At 37.8% G+C, this 15,348-nt stretch overlaps 1 protein-coding gene across 1 annotated transcript; it reads left to right on the top strand.

The window, feature by feature from the left end:
- The first annotated feature begins 361 nt into the window (after positions 1–361).
- Positions 362–15,347, top strand: LOC143849749 (ADP-ribosylation factor-like protein 8a). The gene is made up of 6 exons (XM_077358924.1): positions 362–743; positions 1,919–2,000; positions 2,084–2,116; positions 2,249–2,370; positions 14,709–14,870; positions 14,952–15,347. The coding sequence occupies exons 1-6, from the start codon at positions 706–708 to the stop codon at positions 15,067–15,069; spliced, it is 555 nt and encodes a 184-aa protein (XP_077215039.1). The 5' UTR covers positions 362–705; the 3' UTR covers positions 15,070–15,347.
- The last annotated feature ends 1 nt before the right edge of the window (position 15,348 follows it).

Raw genomic sequence — 15,348 nt, 5'->3', positions numbered from 1 at the left:
ACCATATGAGTAGGGTCGGGTTTTGGGTTTTTCTCCCTTTAAACCCGGCCCTACCCAAGATTGAGTCGGGTTTTCCAATTTAAAACCCGACCCTACCTAAGACCCATGATTTCTAAACCCGTCCCATGTTATGTTTAGGTCGGGTCGATGCGGATCGGGTTTGGGTCGCGTAAAGTAGCAGCCCTAAGTGGCACTGTCCATTCGGATCAAAGACACTCCGTCGGGCATTATCCGGGTCAGGATCCAAAAATAAATAAATTTGGGACCTTAAGATTCGGATCCAGTTGGTATGTCCAAATCCTCACAAGGATTCTTTGGATCGATCAGGCCGTCTAGGTCCATAAACACCTCTAAAACTAAACCTCTATCCCATCCATTCGGTCCCACCTTGCAAGATCCATGAGGAGACTCTTTTTGTTATTTCCACCCCAGAATTGGGACCTTTTTTTGTTTTTTCTTGTCCATTATTATCACATCAGACCGAGGAACCTTTTCCTTTGTTTTTAATTTTTTATATTTTCCCCTCATTTTTTTTGGAAAAAAAGAAGCTTTGAGAAGAAGGCTTTTGATGGTCAATTGGATCAAGAAAAGGGGTTCCTGTTACTGATCTGAAAACCCTAATCACCTCTCAGAAACCCTAATTGAAACCCTAATTTCTTTCTCCTCCTACTCCACCTTTTCATCTATTCTTCCTCTTCTTCTTCAATGGGGCTTTGGGAAGCTTTTCTCAATTGGCTTCGTAGGTAAGCTCAAATAGTTTTTTTTTTTTTTTAATTTTGTTGTTCTTTTGTTTTTTTAGTTTTAGGTCTGAATTTTAATTAGATCTTTTGTTGGTGGATTCTAGTTTTGATCCAAACACTGGCATTTTGTCTTTCCTTTTTATTTTATCCTTCCTTAGCTTTTAGGGTTTGATTGTCTGCTTATTGTATTTTTTTTTTTATTAAATGGGGTCTGAATTGAATATAGGGTTTGGTTTTAAATTAGGGGATTTGTATTGATTAGTTTGGAGAAATCAATGTTGTTGAATTGTAGTTTTAGATTGTAATTGTGAAGAATTTGAATGCAGGTTATCTTCATTTCAATTCAATTTTAACTGTTTTTTTTTTTTTTCCCGAAAAATGCGATGAATTTTGTAATCCAAAGAAACAACAGAGATCAACTTGATATTTCTGTATGTAGGTTATCATACACTTTTTCTTTTGAAAAAGATAATTATATTTTGAGCGTAAAAAGAGATTACAGATTCACATCAATGGGAAGAGAGGACCCTGAGTAAACTATAGGCAGTCGATCCGCTAGATCATTGGCGCTCCTAGGGACGTGAGCAAAAGAAAGAAAACTATCGTTAATCATAGAACTAATCTCATCTAAAAACTTGGCTAATCTCCGTGGACTAGTGTTCATGCCTTGAACCCAAGAAATGACATTTGAAGAATCCCGTTCTACTTACAACTTGCTTTGCATTTGGTCCATAAATAGGCATGATACGCTTGTTTTTGGAAATATAATTTCGATGAAGAAATACAACGGAGGAGTTAGTTTCATAATCGCAAATTATCGTGTTTGGATTGAATTTCTGCGTATTTATGTTTTGTACGTTATTACACAGATGGGAGGAGCTTTTATAAGTGAATGCCTGAGATTTTATATCATTTCTTTGGTGCTCTATATTAATCTTTTCATGCTGGTCTACTTTTTCATGAGTTTTCTGTTCCTAGGTTTTGGTTGTCTTGAGCAAATGTTGGGGTTGTTCTAATTAGCAGAGACAACTCATCTCTTGCTTGCTCTGTAATATTTTTTCTGCTGTAGAGAAAGTTACTGTTGTTACGACTAAAAAAATGCTGGAGTACTGTTTTGTGAGATGGGTTTTACTTGATTTATCTATTTGATCTGATATGTTCTTTTTATCCAATCACAGCCTCTTTTTTAAGCAAGAAATGGAGCTTTCTTTGATAGGTCTTCAGAACGCTGGAAAAACTTCTCTTGTGAATGTCATTGCAGTACGTAAATACTCACTTAGTCTTTCGTATATAGCCTTATTCTTCTTAATTATGACAAACTTGCTTTTGGATCTTCTATGTAGACTGGTGGATATAGTGAAGACATGATCCCTACGGTGAGTATCCTCTTTGCGGAAAGAACTCCAAACATTCTTTTTTGTTAATCCATGTAGAAGATGACAACAGGTTTTGACTGCAAGATATTCTGTTGCTATAAGACATTAATTTTGATATATTGAGGCCTACAGGTAGGATTCAATATGCGGAAGGTAACTAAAGGAAATGTTACGATAAAGTTATGGGATCTTGGTGGTCAACCCAGGTTTCGCAGTATGTGGGAGCGATACTGTCGTGCAGTCTCTGCTATTGTGTATGTATCTCATTATTTTTTAACTTACTGTTCTGCTCAACCTGCTTTATTACTTTAGTTTTTAGGATGACCTTTGAGTCTTAGACACATTGTTTACATTATTATGCTTTTTGTATTATTCATTTGACAAAGTTCTGTTTTAGACTTTTAGGGACAGCTTATCAAGTAGAAGAGGGTGAGATATAGGGTAAAGCCTAATAGTCTCAATAGAAAACAAAACAATTGTAAAAAAAGGAACCTTTTTCTCTCTCTTTCTTTGTCTTGTATATGAAAGCCCTCGGTCAGAGGCCTCTTCCACATGATTTCTGTGCAAATAGTTAAACTAAAATTAGTAAAGTGGCCATCTTTTAGCCACCAAAACCATAGCAAACATTACACATTTCTTACCAAATTTGAACCTTAGGTAGTTGCCTTGACGATGATCCTCCACACTCAATTTCAACCCATATGCTCCAACGCGGAGCTCGCAATAGTAGTTTGAGTTTAGGCCAAATTCTTTGGCTGCGCATTCAAACCAGTCCTTTGTTTCGTATTTCCTTAATCTTTATTCTTCTTTGATTTCTTTGATGCATAGGAGATTATATTTCCATCCATCTCTCTTTGGGAAGCACTCCTCGAGTTTCAGGCTTCAAATACCTCCAATGACTTTGGTGTAATGTCTTGTAAGTCTTCCTTTGAAACTCATGCCTTTTCTGTATGTGTAAGCCCGTTCCACTAAAAATTCAGCCATTTCTCCACCACTATCTTGAACCTTTTGTTTCTCAAGGATGCCATCATTCTCTTCTCCCCCTATGGAGTCTCGATAAATTTAGCTTTGTCATTGTTCGCTTCAACACCTTGTATGGACCCATTCGACGATCACCTAATAATGTATGTGTGGAGGATTTATAACATTCACCATAACCATATCGCCTTTGTCAAATACTTGTCAATTGCGATTTATCTCATCCACTATAGTGCTACATCATGTCGAAGATCATGCCAATTGTATTTGCTACCAATCATCTCATAGGTATTGTCTCATCCAAAGCATAGTTTTAAAATTCCCCCGCGCGATCGTGGACTCTCCCGAGTCGACTCCCTTTTACATTGGCTGCATTCCGCCTTTTGCCGCCGCATTCCGCGTTTGGCCCTATAGAGTTAATAAAAACTCATTTGACTCTCTGGAATGATGACTGCGTCAACCACATTCTTGGCCGCGCTTGTGCTGAGTCGACAAGGATTTTTCTTCGGCCGCGTTCCGTGTTGCACTCCCTTTTTTAAACACTGATCCAAAGTGACCTCCAAGCCTGCCACCATGATCCTTTCTTCATAAAGTTTCCAATACTTCATGTAGATGCCACACTTGACCACAAACTTTTCAATGAATAGCCTGAGTAGTTCATTCTTCAAACACATAAAATTACATGTCGCATTAGGAAAAACAAACTGCATGACCATCCATTCGTATACCCTTTTGAATGTGGTTTTTCGTTCATCTCCTTCAAATATCTGAATTTGACGATATCATCTCCCCAAACTGATTTTTGAAAATACTTTCGCCCCATGCAACATATAAAATATGTCGTCCAATTTTGAAATAGGAAAAGTTGTATTTGATAGTTGATTTATTAACCACTCTACTATCCATACGTATGCGCCACGTTGCATTTTCTTTGTTGGTAAGAATGTTGAGACAATAATATATGGGCTCATCAACTCCCTAATAAACCCCTTGTTTATGAATTCTTCCACTTGCTTTTGTAGTTCTTTATGCTCTTTAGGGTTCGTCCTATAAATTGGTAAGTTATGCAATCGTGACATTGACACTAGGACTATATGGTGTTATATGTCCTTGTAAAGGGTCCTCCAGGAAGAGGAACTCCGAGAATATCGACAACTTTGCTTTCAAAACTTTGTTTGCAACAATCCTACTTTGTTCGCAACAATCCTATATTGGTGGAACCCTCAGGTAACTCATTCGGCATAACTCTTGCGTACTCCTTCATGAGGGGTTCCAACTTCCAAGTCTTTAGGAATTGTGTATGCCCTTTCATCTCCTGCTCTTACTGCAAGTGCACAGGCCAGTCCACTCTACTTTAATTGTTTTAGAAAATCATTGACCTCGACTCGAGAAAGTTTTGTTCTCTTCCATCATCAGTATACTTGGGACACTCCTCATCATGCATGGATGTAAGTAAACCTTTTTACTGCCCTTATAGAAGGTGGATGTGTTCTCTCCATCATGGATGGTTTTTCAATCATACTGCCAAGGTTGACCCTATAATAAATGGCACCATATCCTCCATGTTACACCAAACATCATCTCTATAAATCTTACAAATCGAAAATAAAACCAAGCACAGATTATTCACCTTATATTCATTACCTTTCTTGAACCAGCCGATTCACAAAGGCTTTAGGAGTGATTTCTTCTTTAGCCCCAATTTGGGTACCATCTCTGTGAGACTAATTTATCACAACTTTCCCTTCGACAATCACCTTGCAATGGTTCCTATTTGTGCTCCTCGTTCGATAGACATTATTCCATAGCCAATCTCCTGTCAACTTGGGGGGCGATTATGATAGGTAAGACTAGAGCATCACCTTGAGTGTCTTTGTAGGTGGTCTCACCTTCTTCTTCATTGCCCTCTTCCTTGTAGGCTTCTTACTCATCACCTTTTTCTCCATTGCCATCTATGGTGAGATGGGTCTCCCGCACTTCTTTAGCTCTTCCCACTCGATAGATATATGTCACTGTTTCCTATGTCGGAAACAAGTAAATTGCTGTTTGATAAATTGGAATGCAATCGGATCACGAATAGTACTAGTTTTAGTCGATCCTCCTTGACACCTCTTCCATGATTTTGTGGGTTTAGTTGATGGGTTTGGGCTGCACCTCTGCGACTACGGGTTGCTACATCGCCTCTTCCATGGCGTATGATGCTTCTTCAATCACTTTTGGAGTCCCTAAAGGTTGATTGGGACTGTTTTATCTCAACCTTGTTTGTAAGAATCACTTCTTCTGAAACACTCCAGCATTGATCTAATTCGACGGCATTGCGACTGTGAATTTGCAAACCCATGATGATATATTAGTTCAATAGCTGATTTTTTATCTCGAAGTTGAAAACATGACTTAAGATGATAGAACTCACTGGTGTATTCTCTAGTTATCATATTTCCGTAACGAAGTTATTGATCTAGAATACCCTCGCGGTTGCTTGGAAAAAAATGGAAACTGATTAATTTCACAATTTTCTCCCATGAGTTGATTTTGTCCTTACACATTTGAACTAGAGCCAGTTGGACTTGTTGCCACCACGCAGGTGCGTCCCGATCACTTTCTCACGCCCATGTTGTGGAATTGTGCTCTACACACGAAACTCTAATAATTCCTATGCAGTGCTGATTTTTTATATCCTCAAGGTTGTCGATAGTCTTGCTACTAAATTTCCAAATTTTAGAGAGAATTGGAGCTCTTTGAGGATTTCAGTCTATTTGGCAATCTGTATACTGCAGCGAACCGTTGGTTCAACCAGGATTGGAAAATATGTGTTTAGAATTTCCACCCGTGCCCTTGATGCGAGGTGTGAATCTGCAAAGGTGCACACTGCTAGTTGATCGTATTTTAAGAGAGATTAGATGAGATCAAAGAATTTTTATGATTTTTTTAAAAATTTATAACCAAGGATCAAGGTTTCTGGCTTTGTTTTGATCACGGAAGGAGTGAGCTTCACCTTGATCACTCCTTCAATCTTTACGAGAGTCTAAGATATCAACTCAATTCTGGAGAGAGAGAGAGAGAGAGAGAGAGAGAGAGAGAGAGAGAGAGAGAGAGAGAGAGAGAGAGAGTGTGTGTGTGTTTCACCACAATAAGTTGGAAAAATGGAAATTAAATGAAACTCTTACAAATGACTTCTCGGCTTTAACCCCATTCCTGCTCTTTGGAACCCCTTTAGATACTTCAAGGTGAGTGGTGGGGATTCTCTTAATGAAGTACTTGGATGCACACTTCTTGCCTTGCTTAACTTTCCGTTGAAGTTTTTTGTCATGTAGGTAATTGGGATAGTAAGGAGGGATTATGGCTAAGTGGGAGAGAAGGTTTGGAGATTAAGGGGTTAAGTGGCCAAGGAAAGGAATGTTCCTTGATTATTGCTGCAGCAATTGCCATGCTTCCTTAAATTTGTTAGAGTTATTCCTATTGATGAGGGCCAAACTCTCCTTTTTCTTTTTTACTTCCTTTTGGATTTTTGCCATGCGGCACCTTGAGGTTTTAGCAGTGTTCGTAGTTCCTTTTCTCTTTTTACGATTTGCTATGGCGCCCAAGTGGGTTATTGCTAGCCTGATTATTTTTTGTTTTCCCACACTGCCCACCCTTTGGAGTTTTCACCGTGGGCCTTGTTTCTTTATTTATTATGTTATCGACCCTTGTGGTACGGTGAGCTCGTGTTAATTCATTCTGAGCCAATTGCGAAGTGACTGTCACCCTAGTCTGGGATTGCTGACTTTTTCGCCACCTTGCAACGGGGATCCTTTGCGAGGGTGTACTCTTCAATTCAATAATTTAGCTTCCACTTTTAAGGGGTTATTTTTTTTATTTATTCCCCGTTACATATATACACAATTATATGTTTATATAAGTATGAGGATTTGTCTTTGATGCACTTAGGTTCATGTACTTTACATAAGGGCTTTCAGCTAAATTGGTTTGATTATTATTTATATTAAGGAAAAGGGACAAGTCATGAGGCTAACTTGAACTCTTCCCTCATCAATTTCATGGATTAGGGTTTGTCCTATTTGTTCTTTAATCAGGCCAGAAGATAAAGGATTGAAAGAAGATTTCTTCCATTCCTTAGCATGGCGATCGAGGATTCGAGAAAGAGATTTTAATTTTTTTCCTAGTCGTCCTTCTTCCTCTTTTGTCTTTCCTTCTCGCTATTGGAGTCGTGCACCAAGGATCTCAACTTACCTTCTATCTAAGTCACTGACACCTTCTGCACACTGAAATCACAATCCCACCATTCAAAAAACTAATCTATTCACTCTTATTTATTCGAAATCCCAAAATCGAAGTCTCACCATTTGAAACTATTCCCAATTTCACGCGATTCAAAAACCCGAACCCTAAATCCTTCCATTCGAAATCCCACCCTAATCTCTCCTTAATCCATCCAAGACCCTAACTCTTCACACTTCGTCATTCGAAATCTTAGTTCTTCCCATCCACCCATCCAACCCTAATTTCTCCCATCCAACCAATGAATACCTTAACCCCTCCATGTGAAACCCCCCCCCCCCCCACGCACACGCACGCGTGCGCGGGTGCACACAGCAAAAAAGAAAAAAGAAAACCCAAGACCTTAAATGCCTTCAATTAAAAAACTCTAAACACTTCAATTAAAAAACCCTTAATCCATGTCACTGATCCTTAGAAACCCTTACCCCCTTTGAACTCCATATGAAACCCTAATTTTTATCTTCTGGCCATTTAAAACCCTTATCCGTGCTTTATTTTGTGGGTCTGGTTAAAGTTGTTTTTGATAAAGATTATGATTAGAGATTTTGAGTACAACATTCAATTTGCTTATGGTCATAGTCTCGAAGATATCAATTCCATTACATTTCATCCGAAATGGCCAGAATGTACTATTTTAGAATGGGAAACGGAACATAATGCGGCAATAAACATTTCACCCTGTGTTTCATTCCGTGCTGGTCGTGCTAGTTTGTTTCAGTCCATTCCGGTCTATTTTGAAAACTCAACTCAAGTCAACTCAGCTAAGCCTTTGTCCCAAACTAGTTGGGGTCGGCTAATGAATCCTTTGGAAAATTTACATGAAGAAGGTGAAGGGATCTACCCCGCTCAAATTGACTAAGTCTAATCCTGATACTAGTTGGGTTCGTCTACGTGGATCATCTTCTTCCATTCTGTCCTATCCAAGGTCATGTTCTCTGTTATGTTCCTAGCCATCAAGTGTTTCCTCACTGTTTCTACCCAAGTTGTTTTTGGTCTGCCCCTGTCTCTTTTTGCTCCATCAACTTGGCACGAGTCACTTCTTCTCATTTGAGCATCCAAAGGCCTACGTTGGATATGCTCAAACCATCTTAAGTGGTGCTCTCTCATCTTCTCCTCAATTGGTGCCACCCCTACCTTTTTACGGACGTCTTCATTTTAATTCTATCTAACCTTGTGTGGCCGCAGATCCATCTAAGCATTCACATTTCCGCTACTCTCATCTTATGCACATGCTGCTTCTTGGCGGTCCAACATTCTGAGCCGTACAACATGGCTGGCCTCAGCTGTTTGTTTTGAAAATTTTGCAAAAATTCCTGAAAATGCTTTTTTGACAAATTTTTTAGGATTTTCCTTTTTACTCCTTTCAGTGATATTTTATAGTCATTTGTGGGGCATTTGATGTCTTTTAATTCTCCCAAACAATTCCTTTTTCGACAATTTTTTAGGATTTCCCTTTTTAATCTTAAGTGATATTTTATAGTCGTTTGTGGGGCATTTGATGTCTTTTAATTCTCCCAAACAATTGGGAGGGTTAAGAAATCATCAAAGTCTCATTTTTACACTTTTGTACAACCCATTTCTATGAACTTTTTAACTATTAAAAAAAATTCCACTGGTTGTAGCGTCTTTTTTGGAATGGAACACTAGACTGGAACAAACAAAACACTGGAACAATAGCTTTTATGAATTAAAAGTCACTCATTTTTCCTTTTGTGATTAAACCATTACATTTTTGGATATGCTTCTTATGACTTTCAAGTTGCTGTTATGTTTAGAGTATTGAGCTATGACGAAGAGAACTTTTTGCATGTTGTTCACTTCATGTGACTGAAATTAATTGAGAGTTATGATCTATGATTTCGCTGACACTTTGAATTTATTGCCAACACACGTGTCCGACACGACAAGCGTGTCCACACGTGTCGACACTCCTTTGGACACTTTTACAGGAATTGCTAAAGTGTTAGACTTAATGTGGCCGTGTGGACATGTTTTTGTACCGTGTCAAGTGTGACATTCAGTTGTATTATTAAATATTGTGTTTACCTCTTTTATTATTGAGTCTTTTTTTATTATAAACTCTTATTTTAGCCCTTCTTTAGCTAATAGTTGTTGCTATATCTCCTCTCATAAACCTAAAACCCTAAATAAAGGGGAGTGATAAATCAACTCCCATATATCTTAAATCGACTCCCCATGTGTCTCTCTCTCCTCTAGGTTAGAGAGAGAAAGAGGAGAGAGAAAGACACATGGGGGGTCGATTTAAGATATTTGGGAGTCGATATATCACTGCCCTAAACAAACTCTTACTACAATATTATATTCACTGTATCATACTAGTCTCCCTTTCTAGTTGTATATTGGAGACGGAAGCGAACTCAATTTTTTTTTTTTTTTGAAGTGGTCAATATATCATGGGCCAGGAGAGAACTCGATTAAATTGATGAATGCATTATTATTTGATTATCTCATATTTGTTTCAGATTATAGTTGATTAATTTTAATATTTATTAGTTTGTTAAATGAATATCATATTTATATTGTTACAAATTATGATAGTAGGGGTTGGGCCTGTAGCTCAATGGTTGAGGCTTTGTTTCTCAACCTTGAGGTCGCAGGTTCGATCCCAGCTTACCTGCAAAAAAAATATTTATGATAGTAATTAGTAATTATATGTGTATGTACGTGTTAGCATTTCTAGATTTTTAGATGTTGCCATGTGAGACAACTCGTATCTGTGTCGAAACTCAACACACGAATCCGTATCTACAAATCCTGATTATATATACTTAGTATTTTAGCCGTGTCCTCGTTTCTAAATTTTGGGGGTTTGCCGTGTCTGACACTAAATGTTTGTGTCGGTACGCGACACTCGTGTCCATGTCCACAAATCATAGGCTATGATCCTTTTGAATTTTTTTTATTGTTTTGAGATTTTGAACACCTAAATACATAAGAATTTCATTCAGCACAGTTGTTGGTACTTTTTAAGACACTACAGATTGTGCAGTTTTAAGTCATTATGACCGGCATAAGTGACAAACCTGATTCTCAGTAAAGTTTGAAGGCACCACTCACTCGGAGAATTCCATTTCCTCATCTTTGTCGTAGGAAAAGGGATGTTAGGAATGTTCTCTGGAACAGATTTACAAACATCACTAGATAAAGCGATGTCTCAATGAAAGAACAATGCACATGTTATTACATGTATTTTGAACTCTGTTGAGCTCTCCATTGCCATGAAACTATAACCATATAAGACATGTAACAGGAAATATAGCGGCAGGCGCAAGACTTCTTAGTGTTGAGTATGACATCCCATTACTCACGAGGGAGTAAGGACATGCAATTCTATTTTACTCAAGATTCATGGCCATTTGGAGCAAGAAAGACATGCTACCCCTATGACGAGTTTTAGATGGCACATCTAGGGACTTTATGCAACTCCGAGAGAGGATTCAGGTTATATGGTTTCTCATGTGACTTATGTCCATGGTTCAACACAACTAGGGCCAATATTATTAGTCGTGGACAACTCTCTGATTTACAGTTCGTTATGTCCTGATTATTAGAGGTAGACACAGATTCACAATTAAGGCTACAATTGATGCTCGTCATCTTTCCTCCCGGGATACATTTTCTCTCACAAAAAAGTGACAAGGGTAAGCAGAGACGATAAGATTTGAGCTTTGTATTTACTTATATATACATAAGTATAGGTGTAAATTAGTTATAAAGATTTGTCTTTTATGCCCTTTGGGTAGGATGCAACCATAGCCACAAATATCTCCAATATTTTTTTATAATATCTCAACACTTTGAATATGAGTGTTTTAAATAGGCCCCACATGTATTATGAAAATTCTAAATATAGCAAGTCTTTAATTCAATAAAGAGAGTAGTTTAATCCTTCTGGTTTTAATTTCTTTGCTAGAAATACTTTATGTTGGGTTTCGAATAGAAAAGAGACACTTTGACATTGAAATTGAGAACTTCTTTGGAGAAAACTTCTTCTTCTTATTTGGTTTGATGCCAAAGCTTCTTTGGTGAGATTTCAAGGAGAAATCTTGGTGGGATGTCTTGAGATAACAGTTGAGGCTGTTAAAGTATAAAAGATAAATAACGCCTTTCTCCAACAGCTCAAGCTTTTGGAGAAGTTGGTAAGTTAACATGGTATCAGAGCCAAAGGTCTTGAGTTCAAACCTCCTGTATAGCAAAAATCCACATGCGATGGTCGGCCCAAAGTGGGACCACATGTGCCACGTGTTTGCCAAGTGGGCCACACATGCGGGGGAGTGTTAAAGTATAAAAGATAAATAACGCCTTTCTCCAACAGCTTAAGGTTTTGGAGAAGTTGGTAAGTTAACAGAGGCTTTATATCTCAACCTTCTAGTCGCAATTTCGATCCCAGCTTACCCCCCCAAAAAAGTATATTTTTTCTTCATTACTTGCAAAACATGGTAGAGCAAATGTCAATCTCTTGCCTATTTCATTCGGTTACCCATATCTTCTAGTTCCAATGGTCAGATCGAGCTGTGATTTGGAGGGTTTTCTATTTTCTATTGTGGGAGTAAACCCTCAAATTGTTTCAGTCCAATCTGAGCCTTGGATTCCAATCCAAATTTGATAACAGCTCCCAAATTGATATTGGCACCCCTCAAAGATCTAAAATAGTGCTCATCTTCGTCATTCGCGAATCCCTTCACATGGATTCCACCTGGTTCTTACTTAAACTCATATTTCTCTCTTTTCTTTGCTAACATGTGCCTCACCCAATAGAAACGATCTACATCATATTTTCTTTAAGATGGGACCTGAAACTTGTGTTTCAGATTTCAACTGACCTACTTGTGTCACTATTTAAAAAAAAAACTGACCTACTTGTATCATTTGAAACAAAGATGAGAATGGTTCTGTTGGTTCAACTTGGGATTGTTCCAGCATCATAGTTTTTGAAGTCCACAGGATCCTGTAGTCCTAAGGTTGGTGATGTTAATGGACTTTACTGACTGAGTCAGACTGACTACTCATTATGAGGCTGTGCAATTTGTTCGTATACTAGCCAAGTTGCATGGGACTTTTGTGGGTAGATGTTCGGGACGAAATAATGTCTCACTCTATCCAGATATCATCCTGATAATGCTTTATGTGAGTGACTTTGTGGTGATGAATGATTTGAAAATCTTTTGAATTGGTCACATTGTTGACTGGGTGAGTTATATACATATTTTCTGTCATATGTAACACTAGCGCAAGTTTAGTGTCAGAAAATATCAACACACTTGTACATGGGTTATATTTTGATAAGTGACTAATTACTAAATATGTGTCTTGCTCCATTTTCATGTAGTATGTCTAACTTAGTCGCCATGTCTTAGTGTCATCAGGTACATGACATTTAACATATGTTGGCATGTTGGATGTTAATACTTAATATTTGTAAAATCCTTTCACATTGATTATATTCACTAATAATTTTGGTGCAAGAGCTTAAAGAGTTAAATTTTAATTAATGACTTTTTCATGAGTCTCGTACACGGTACATTTAGGATTTAAGTCGAGATAAGATATTGCTTGGTTGCCGGCTTTCTTGTGGTAAATATTGTAAGGAATGCCAACATCATATCCATGTGGATCTACGAGCTTTGCCTTTTGTTAATCTTAGCAAAAACATCCTAGTGAGAGTGCTTTGGTCTTTACAATAGTAAATAAAAAAAGTGTAGCAGTGACTTGAAATCTTACCAATGATGAGGAATTATCGTAAAGACTGACTGGTAAAGACTGACATAAGTTCGAGCTCTCCAAGATCAAACTGTTGGTTGCAAGGAAACCGCATTCCCTAGGTTCGTGAATGAGGATGAATTCAATTTAGTTTCTTCAACAAATGGGTGTGTGGCATAAGGGAAATGCAAAGAAGTGTGGGACTTGCAGGGAAAACCCTAGCCAACCTTTGGAAAATTGCAGGGGAAGTAGGTTTCCTTGGAAACAGTGAGGACATGATTTTCCTCATTTCTCAATTGTTTCCCCAGGGTTTTTTGAATATTTCACTATTAAAAAAAGTCCCATTTTTCTCACTTCGTCTTTGTGTGCTGCTTCTTTTGGCATTTTCTTGTGTGCACGCAATTGCTTTCTGCTATAGTAACTATGGATCAAACTTATCCACTTTGGACCCAATTCAATAATTCATAATTGAGTCTGTGTGTACTTGAGTGTATGCGCACACGTGTGAACTTAGATGTTACTCAAAATTTATTCAAATAGAAATGAAGTTTGCTTGTTTTCGATTTAAAATGACGATATAGGTATTTAAATCTGGACATGAGAATCTGTCCTGAAACCCAAACATGGCACGTTTGGGTACGAAGAATTTGTTTTCATAACAAATCGGTGGATTCCAAGGTGGGATGAGGGTTAAGTTGCTAAAAATCAGAAAAGGAAATCCAGGAATGTGTGTCTCCCGCGATTAGATGGGGCTAAAAATCAGGAAATGAAAAACTCTACTCAAAATCTGGTGAACCTTTTCCCCATTTTAGTCTCATCTCATTGCTGCAGATGCCCATTTCTGGATTTCCTTTCCTGATTTTTAGCATCTTCACCCTCATCTCCACTTGGAGACTACCGATTTATCATGTAAACAAATTCGTGGTGGCCAGACATGGCCACGGCCGTAAGAAAACTATCCATATCCTCTCTCATCCCATTGTGAGTTGATGTGTGTGTTTAATATTTATGTTTCTGATAGCTGACCTCTCTGGAAAAGAAACATAACTGGTGTTAATTGTTTTTATATTTAAATGGATAGGTTGATCTTTATGCTATTTCATTTGTAGTGATTCTTTTACATTAATATTCATCTTTACAGTATGTTAGTTCATCACAAATTTGTTATTTTAACATTGTTGTTGAGAAGAACTTTTTTTTATATTTTTTTTATTTTTTGAAAAGTAAATACCAGAATGCTTGTGATTTTTCATGTAAACCAGTCACGTTTGAAGCAGTTCGTACTAAAACTTGCAAACTCCACTCTAGTAGGAGCAGTAAGACTGCTTTGGTATCCCCATCATATTATAACTTGATTGTATTTAATTTTTTTTTTTAAACACAAAGTTTAATTATTTAAGATTTATGATTTTGTAAAATCCCTGTCTTCTTTTCATTGATGGTTGCGCGAAGTTTTGATATGTACATTATAATTAAAAACTATGGATTTACTATCACATGGTCGAGGACCGTGAAAAACACATAGAGATCATATCTTTACCATGTAATGTAAGCGATATTTCGAGTATCTGTCATCCTAGATTTTGATAAACTCCGGTTTCCTCGTGCTTTCCAGTTACGTCGTTGATGCAGCTGACCGTGATAACTTGGCCATCTCAAAAAGTGAACTTCACGACCTTTTGAGCAAGCCCTCATTAAGCGGGATCCCATTGCTGGTACTTGGAAACAAAATCGACAAGCCCGAAGCTCTTTCCAAACAAGCTTTGACAGATGAAATGTAAGTGAGCTCAGTTCATCTCTGTTTCTAAAATCTCTGAAATGCTCGATTGTTTCCAACAATAATAAGAGTTTGGTGCAGGGGGCTAAAGTCTATCACCGACCGAGAAGTTTGTTGTTTCATGATCTCTTGCAAGAACTCGACCAACATTGACTCTGTTATTGATTGGCTTGTGAAGCATTCAAAGTCGAAGAACTGAACTGTAAAGTGATTTTGCTGTGGATTTCGGAGACTGAATTCTGTGTTGTTGGTGGTGTGAGATGTGCATTTAGCTAACTGGGCTTCTGATCGTCTGACCGTGATCTTTCTCTCGTTTAGTTTGATCTTGTACTATGAATTATTTTCCCTTTTGATTGGGAGGACATGTAGGATTTAGCAACTATTTGGCTTTCTATTGGAGCTTGGAGATGATTGTTGTTGTGTATTGATGGTAGTTGGTGTGAATAACATTTCCATTTATGCATTTTGCTGCATGAAT

The sequence above is a fragment of the Tasmannia lanceolata genome, unplaced genomic scaffold (assembly GCF_043159265.1).
Source record: "Tasmannia lanceolata isolate RefF3 unplaced genomic scaffold, GAP_Taslan_0.1 ptg000018l, whole genome shotgun sequence".
Classification (NCBI taxonomy): Eukaryota; Viridiplantae; Streptophyta; class Magnoliopsida; order Canellales; family Winteraceae; genus Tasmannia; species Tasmannia lanceolata.
This window is presented reverse-complemented; position numbering and strand designations above follow the sequence as displayed.

Coding starts and splice junctions, on each gene's coding strand:
- LOC143849749 (XM_077358924.1), top strand. CDS start 706: ATGGGGCTTTGGGAAGCTTTTCTCAATTGGCTTCGTAG. Junction 2,001..2,083: donor CTCTTGTGAATGTCATTGCA/GTACGTAAATAC, acceptor TCTTCTATGTAG/ACTGGTGGATATAGTGAAGA. Junction 14,871..14,951: donor CAAGCTTTGACAGATGAAAT/GTAAGTGAGCTC, acceptor AGTTTGGTGCAG/GGGGCTAAAGTCTATCACCG.